The sequence below is a fragment of the Gymnoscopelus braueri genome, assembly GCF_963280865.1.
Source record: "Gymnoscopelus braueri genome assembly, chromosome: 12".
Lineage (NCBI taxonomy): Eukaryota > Metazoa > Chordata > Actinopteri > Myctophiformes > Myctophidae > Gymnoscopelus > Gymnoscopelus braueri.
The window spans coordinates 11,334,140-11,342,763 of record NC_137614.1 but is presented as its reverse complement, the minus strand read 5'-3'; the positions used below and the strand labels follow the sequence as shown (position 1 = coordinate 11,342,763).

General features: G+C 44.7%; 1 protein-coding gene across 8 annotated transcripts in view; it reads right to left on the bottom strand.

Annotated features, from left to right (window-relative positions):
• Positions 1-8,624, bottom strand: part of nav1a (neuron navigator 1a) — a 154,944-nt gene that overhangs the window by 32,699 nt on the left and 113,621 nt on the right. For all 8 annotated transcript variants that reach the window (XM_080444380.1, XM_080444383.1, XM_080444385.1 and 5 more), the window contains 2 exons: positions 5,385-5,523; positions 1-111 (listed from right to left, as the gene is read on the bottom strand). The exon at positions 1-111 is cut by the window's left edge and continues 247 nt beyond it. In XM_080444380.1, coding sequence (XP_080300506.1) covers positions 1-111; positions 5,385-5,523 — 250 coding nt within the window. The remainder of the gene's footprint in view (positions 112-5,384; positions 5,524-8,624) is intronic.

Genomic DNA, 8,624 nt, shown 5'->3' with positions numbered 1-8,624 from the left:
CCCGCCGCCGCCGACACCGCCACCCAGGCTCTTGCGGCCGGACTTGGTGTTGTCGCTGTCCCAGGACAGGCCGCTCTCCACCAGACACCGCTTCTCTGCATCCGTACGCAGCTAGAGAGAGAGAGAGAGAGAGACAAAGAGACAGAGAGACAGAGAGAGATATGTCAAATTGTATACAACCACCAGAACCCATTAAGAGCTGAGGCCGATTCTACTAAATGCCTTCTAAATCAGCAGTTCTCACACATTCATGATTTTTCTAAAATGTTAAAACACAGCAGATGTACAAGCATGCAGCGCGGCTGTGAGCTTGTATATCTGCTATTTCTGAATAGCCAACGCAAAAATCTAAAATGACACAGATGCTTTGCCATTTTTTATGGGTTAAAGACTAGTAATCATACGTGTATTCCTGCACTGTCTGCACCGAGTGACCTCGGTCCATGGAACTACATACAAACAGAGCAACTACCTTTAAACACATTTTAAAAAGTGTAAATGTTTATCCCAAGCGAACCTTACCTATGTGTAGATATAACTATTTCTGTAAAATGAAAAGAAACGTTGCATCAAGTGTGCAGATCTGCCAAATGTTCAAATATTTTGAGAGAATAGAGACACTAGTGTCCATGTGGTTAAGCTACACCACACACCACAACCCATAAATGTAGCATATAGGGATTATAGGCTATCAAAAATACACGAAACTTCATGTCCTACCAATAACCGAAAACAAATGTGTAGGTAGGATGGCTACCTAAAAAATTACATTCCTGCATTTGGTGATTTCACATTTGAAATTTGAACACGAATTGGGAAAGTCTAGACTGTTCGCTTCTAAGTCCAGGAAAAACTAAGATGATCCACAGCCTGTGATCTTTTCAAGCCAATAACTGGGTCAGTGTCGTGTCTGAAAGCTCTCATCTCATGCTCTGTTTAGACACTTCAAAGGCAAGGAGACTGGGCCAGCAAGCCACATGCTGTTTAAAAGAGATAGAACACACACACACGTGTCGGGCTGTCGGCACTCGGCACGAACACGCATGTGCGCACATGTACACGCACAGATACAAACACACACACACAGATGCCACCCATATTGCAGATATCTCTTGCACGTCAACTCAAACACACACATACTTGGATACGTAGAGACACACACAGACACACACTGATACACGCATGCACGCACGCACGCACACACACACACACACACACACACACACACACACACACACACACACACACACACACACACTGAGCAGGGAAAATAAACATTGAACTCTAAAGGTAATCCAATAAGGATAAGGAAGGAAGAATGTTAAACACTAATCTATAGGAAATGTGAAGAGGTCATGTTTGAGCTAAAGGTTTTTTCATTTCGTACGTGTGCGCTGATACGTATGTGTGTACATGTATGCCTGCGTGCGTGTGTGCATGTGTTCATTTTGGGGTTAGGAGGGTCTCAGGGACCCTGCAGGCTGATAAGGTATGTGTCTGTAGGGCACTGGGGTTAACCTGCACTCAAACCCTCTCCCCCTGTCCATAACCAGGGACAGGGTTCATATCCAACACTGATGCCCCCACACATTCTGATGCATGCACGAACGTACGCACGCACACAAACAACTTTTAATTCCTCAACTTTTTTTTAATGTTCTCAATATTTGGAACCTTCCTAAAGCCATATTTTTAGCAGCTTGCTAGAGCTGTTCTAGGAACACACAGAGGAATGTGGGCGTTTCCTTCTTTCATATATATATATATATATATATATATATATATATACCCTGGCAGGCAAAAGGGGCGCGGCTTTAGGGTAAATGGGCGAGTATGCCAGTCTATGCCATTCCGAATACCACGTGATTTATCACATGATGAGATTTCATTTACAGTCATATTTTTTATTGATGTAGCACTACTATTTTAAATTCTCACTGTACAATTTACATTACTATTTTACTAACTCGGAGCTGCACTTTAACTATTATCAATGGATTTTTGTATTTATTCCTAGATCAGTGGTTCTAAAATCTATAATTTCAAGGACCCCCGGTCCATTTGAAACCCCCTCAAAGAACCCTGAGGGTCCCTGGACCCCACTTTGAGAACCGCTGGCCCAGATCTTTTTTATTACACAATGGTATCGGATCGGTATCGACCGATACGCAAGTTATGGGTGGAATCGGTATCGGGAAGGAGAAAATAGTATCGGTACATCTCTAACCTCTAACTAAGTGTAATTTAGCTTTAAGCTCAACCAGTGTTGATTTCGTCGACTAAAACTATGATGAAAAATGTTTGTCGACTACCTCTTCTCACTGATGAAAACTAAATAAAAACTAAGCTACGATGACTAAAACTATGACTAAATATATTGACAATTTCGTCAACAAATAAAAACTATACGTTTGGGAGGGAATAGTGGAGAAGAGATCCAGTAGAACTAAAAGACAAGTCATTTTATGTTTGGTTGCGACGGGTGTTGCGCTCTGAAAATAGCAGATCTACAAGCTTGTAGATCGGCTATTTTCAGCATGCAACCAAGTGTAAAATCAGCCATTACGACGCCATCAAGGCCCGGCATAATACATTTCAGTCGACTAAATCAACAGTATATTTAGTCGACTAAAACTAGACAAAAATAAATAAATTCAGATTACTAAAATATGACAAACTAAATCAAAATTTGCTGTCAAAATCAACACTGCAAGGTGTCTGGTTCAACGGTTCCACACAGCGCCCAGAGGGCCTGTGTGTGAACGTTAGCTCCATGCTCAGTACATTGAACACACCAGTTGCCCCGGAGACTCATATGTTGAATTCCTCTTTTTATTAAAACCAATAGACCCCCATGGACAGGTTCACATCGCACCAGGAATGTGTAAGAGGAATGTGTGTGTGTGTGTGTGTGTGTACTCTGCAGTGTTGGAACAAAGGACTGCACAATGTTGATAAAACATTGTAATTTCCTCACAGGCATTCTCTTGCTTATTGAGACACTGGGGGGGGGGGGGCTTGAGGAACACAATAACTGTAATACAATTGTCATATGGGTCCATATGGGTCCCCAAGAGTTAAATTAACACACAGGTTTTACCGTGTGTGAGACAAATACCGTGATAATAAGACTGACACACAAAGATAAGACTTTGTGTGAGATTAGATTGTACGCTCTTCGGTCTGTCACAATTATTACATAACCGCATGATTGCAATTATTTTGCATAATCACCATCGTAATCATCATGATCGTTTCCATGTTGAAAAATGTTCATATACTTACAAATATTTTCCAAACATTTTAAGCATAAAGTTATTCATTAAATATGGCAGTAATTTCTTTGTATATTTAAGTTATTTGGCATATCTGCCCTGTGCAATCTTTGCTTACGAGGCCTAAAAGCCAAACAGAAATGTGATTTTTATTTATATGTTCGATGCCAAAAACACAATTAAATCGTTAATCGCAATTATTTGTATGACAAGTAATCGTCCAATAAAATGTCATTATCGTGACAGCCCTGAGAGTTACAAGTGGATGAATGAACACTGAAGGATTTTACAGTGCTAACTTGTGTCTCTGAGAAAAAGAAGGGGACATTGAACATTTTGTGCTCGGAACACCACAGACCGAGGAGGAAAGTGGGCTGAGGATGCCTGGTTACCATGGCAATGATGCTGTAGGGGGGGTGATGGTTACTATGACTACCACAACAAGGCTTGGAGGAGGGAGGTGCCCCGGTTTTCGTCCGTCCGGCTGACTGGCCCGGATGCAGGGCTGCAGATGGCCCTGTGTGTATGCCTGCGTATATATTTGTGTGTGTGTGTGTGTGTGTGTGTGTGTGTGTGTGTGTGTGTGTGTGTGTGTGGTGTGTGTGTGTGTGTGTGTGTGTGTGTGTGTCTACTGTATGTGCTGATGGTTGTGTTCTAGTCATGTCCTTCAGTACAGCGAGAAGACAAAGGCCCATTCCGCGATCTCAGCATCCCCGTGTGTAGGTTGCCATGGTTACCCTGATTTTCCTCTCTGTCTGTCTCTCTCTCTCTGTGTCTCTCTCTCTCGCTCTCTCTATCTCTGTGTGTGTGTGTGTGTGTGTGTGTGTGTGTGTGTGTGTGTGTGTGTGTGTGTGTGTGTGTGTGTGTGTGTGTGTGTGTCTCTCTCTCTCTCTCTCTGTGTGTGTGTGTGTCTCTCTCTCTCTCTCTCTCTCTCTCAACTCCCACCACTTCATCCATACAGCCCACACTAATGTGGAGGTGTGACCTACATCAGACAGACTGGGAAATGCACGTACAAATAAACACACACACAGACACGCACGCACGCACACACGCACGCACTGATGAGCATGCACACACCTACAGAAACAGTCTGGCACCCATACAGTTACAGCCAGATCCCTGGGAGCTGAGAATCACAGTTTGAAACGCTCCACTAAAGCACTGGTTTCTCAACCTGTGGCCCTCGGCCCAATGTTGGGCCACGAGTGTATTGCAAGTGGGTCCCCAAATAATTGGCAAAACACTAAGATTTTTATGATAATATAACATTAACATAAAAAATATGTTTTTTTTTCTTAGAAACCCTGAAAAATGTTCATTAAAACAGCTGCCGTGTTTAAGTGGTCAAATGGGTGGTGATTTTCAAGTGCAACATGGGCTCTGATCCAGTAAAGGTTGAGAACCACTGGTCTAATGTACAGAAATACATGTACTTGATGTTCAGACACATATACAGTAATCCTCAGGAACGAACGCACTTAAAACAATGCACAGTCCTCGTGGTGGCATGGTGCTGCATGGCTCTGCAGCATGCATGGTGCATGCATGCTGCATGCTGCATATCGATCACCGCAGAGGTGATAAACATCACCATGTGTGCCTTGAATACACAATGAGCCTGCATGGGTGCATGATACATTTCTGCAGAACATAATGTCCTATTAGCTCCTTTGTGTGTGTGTGCGTGTGTGCGTGTGTGTGTGTGTGTGTGTGTGTGTGTGTGTGTGTGTGTGTGTGTGTGTGTGTGTGTGTGTGTACTTAGAGAGCGCGCGAGAGAGAGAGAGAGAGAGAGAGAGAGAGAGAGCGAGCATGTGTGAGCATGTTCTTCTCCTCACTATAACATGTAACATGTTGATAGAGTGTGTATTACAAATCACTCAGCACCTCATCAATACTGCTCTGGATTAACAGTTTGGCGCTGTTCTGTAGCCAATCCATCAACACCAAACAGCTGTGTCAATGTGTGTGTGTGTGTGTGTGTGTGTGTGTGTGTGTGTGTGTGTGTGTGTGTGTGTGTGTGTGTGTGTGTGTGTGTGTGTGTGTGTGTGTGTGTGTATGTGTGTGTGTGTGCGTGTGCGTGCACACACTCACATATGTTGCACTTACCACTACGGCGGAGTTTCTGCGGGAGCCAATGGGAGTGGTGGGAAGGGAGTTGAGGGTGGGACTTGTGTTAAACTCCTCGGAGCTGAGGTTGTCTGAGCCGTCACTCAAACCACTGCTGATGGAGCTGCTCTCGTCCCAGCTACAGAAACAGACAACAAACACAAAGAGAATACATCAGAACATATAGATACTGTACGATACAATACTGTAGAGAAGATACTTGTGCAACCCAATCATGAGGACAAACAAAAAAAAAGTTGACTCAGGCTAGGAAGAGAACTACTACTGGCAGTAGGAATGGAGTGCAGGAAGTTTGGCCTCAAGCTCAATGCCAAGAAAACAAAAGTATTGGCATTTAACACAAAGGACAAAACCATTGCCAGTGCCAATGCCAACGGGGGCCTCATGGGACGCTGCTCGAGGTAGTCGAGGACTTCAAATATCTCGGCGCCTGCACTGGACTGCTTCAGAGGAACAGGATCTGAAGGTACGGACGGAGGGCACTTGCCTGGAATGCCCTGCATGGGATGTGGAGAGTGTGGAAATGTGACATGGGAGGGGCAGCCGTTTCATAGCTACAGTGGAGTCCCGGACATTCACAGTACAGCAGGGGAAAAAACGCCCTGGACGGCGTCTACACAAGAATGCTACGAATGATGGCATTGGTGTCACATTGGACGGACCACATCAGAAACGTGGACATCTACGGGGGCCTCCCACGGGCCACAGACAAGGTCAGAGAGAGAGAGAGAGAGAGAAGGATGAGGCTGGCTGGGCACTGCGTCAGGCACCCAAAACTGGGGGCAAACAAACTGACACTGTGGGAGCCAACCCAGGGCACAGCTATAGGAGGGGAAAGAGGCGCACCACCTATGTAGACACACTGCGGCGGAGCTAACAACACTGCAAACCCTGATGCTAAGACAGGAGGGTGTGGAGGGCAAGCGAGGAGTCTGCACACTTGCATCGCTGCAGTAATAACCAGCACAGTAAACACTAAACTGTGGACAAAAGTATCATCACATAAGCCAGGATGTGGTACTAGATTAGCCTCGTTAAATCTAAGCCACTGGATATACAACAGCAAACAGGCTGGGTCATACACAGAGGTATCCAAGTGTAGGAGGCATGCTCCTATTTTAAGCACAACAATAAGCCCACACATCCACACATATCCAAAAATGTCTTAATGAGCAAATGCAATCTGTGCCAGTTTACTGAAAGTGTGCTGCAGTTTTACCCAGGCCAGCAGTCCAGTCACTGTAAGAGCAAACCTACTTCAGTAAAAGCTCCTATTTGGCTTGATGTCTCCCAGCTTGTCTTTCGATATTCATAGACAGACTTTGTTTAGAGCGTCGACTGCACTATACGTTCATAGTACATTCTATACATAACTTTCACACATATTACATACATAGAAGACTGCAGGCAGTAGTTTAGTCTCTCACACTTGTTATCAACCCACGCCCACACACGCACTTATGCAAGTAAGTGCATAAGTGCGTTAAAATAGCACTGAAGCAGACATACGTCCTACTCATGCATGCTGCCATAAATGCATATCGGCGCTGCCACAAACCTTGTGTGAACAAAAACGTTACTTTTCAGGAAATGGAAAAAGGAACCAATGGATCCAGTGGAGTTATTATTTAGTCTCAAGCTCTTGTTAAAACTTTTAATTGGTTCAATATTTCGCTACTTTTGCGTGACCCTGTCATACGTTCAAGTATAAAATAGGCCATCAATTTATGAAGAAAGAAACCCAACATAAAAATATGAAATATGGAGATAGAGTGATCAGAGTGTTAATTTAACTCTGAGAGGGTCCATTTTGTACACTCTCAGAATTAAATTCTGTCTGTGTAGGCACTGCAGAAGTCTGTCAGAAGTCTGTCAGAAGTCTTTTCAAATACTTGCACTCCTGCTGCTCTTGCAAGATGTGTAGAAAAATCCTGCCGCGCTAATGCATTATCAGCATGGATCAGGGGTGTTTGTACAGTGGATATACAGTCAGCCACACATCAATTCTCTAAAGACAATATTATCCATGATTAACTGAGCCAGACATCCAAGCAGCTACTGTCTGGGCCATTCAGCTGTATAATAATAATAATAATAATAATAATCCTGTATCCGATGTCATCACAACAAGCTCATTAAACTAATAACAGGAAAAACATCTGAAATCGCATTCAGCATGTGAAAATATGAAAGTATGTCATTAAGCTGTTATTCAGAAGTATGATTCCAATAAATAAAGGCATAATAGGCTGAATAGTGTATTGCAGTTGGGGGGTGGGGGGGTACAGGGCTCATCTGGAAATTGTATTTTGGTGTGTTTGCACGTGTGTGTGTGTGTGTGTGTGTGTGTGTGTGTGTGTGTGTGTGTGTGTGTGTGTGTGTGTGTGTGTGTGTGTGTGTGTGTGTGTGTGTGTGTGTGTGTTCATATATGTAAATAGGTCATGGTCAGGGAGTCGGGGGTGGGGGGGTATGCACCCTTATTGAGGTCATATAGGTAGGGCATGGGCTGATCTATGGAGGATGTGGAGGGGGGCATGGGCTGATCTATGGAGGATGTGGAGGGGGGCATGGGCTGATGGGGAGGGGGGCCTAAGACGGGAGGACAGTGGGGATAAGGGTGGAGTGAGGGTCTTCCGGATGGCTGCCTGTGTGGGTCACACTGTGCCCTGGAGGGGAACTGACAGAGGGGTAAGGGTGGAGGGGGGGGGGTGGGGGCAGTGCAGTGCATGCCCCTTCCCCATTCAGCCTGTGGATGTCTAGACCAGTGAGTCAGGACATTTTGATATGCATTAGGGCCACAGATCCCCATTAGATATGATATTATTTCTCTGGGACGCCAAGCTACACTGTAAAATCCTCTCGAAGTTACAGACCTGTAAGGGACCCCGCCTGGAACCCCCTCACGGACCCCTAGGGTTACCCATTATGAGGACCACTGGTCTAGACGGGGGAACAAATTACATGGAGATTTTCATGTCTGAATTGGCTGCTGCACTGTGCTGCGCTGCCACATCTATTTCAAAACAAGATGTAGGGGGAAATTTAAGATACAAGGCAGACACACCCTCTGAGGTCATGGTTTCCTTAAACCACACTGAGCCTTGGTGCCTTCAGACAGACACACCATCTAGCTCTTCAAATTAACTGATATAGTACTACTACTAGAGACCATGTTGCCATGGGATCGCACCAGCTGCGTCACCAAATCCGAGTGTACGG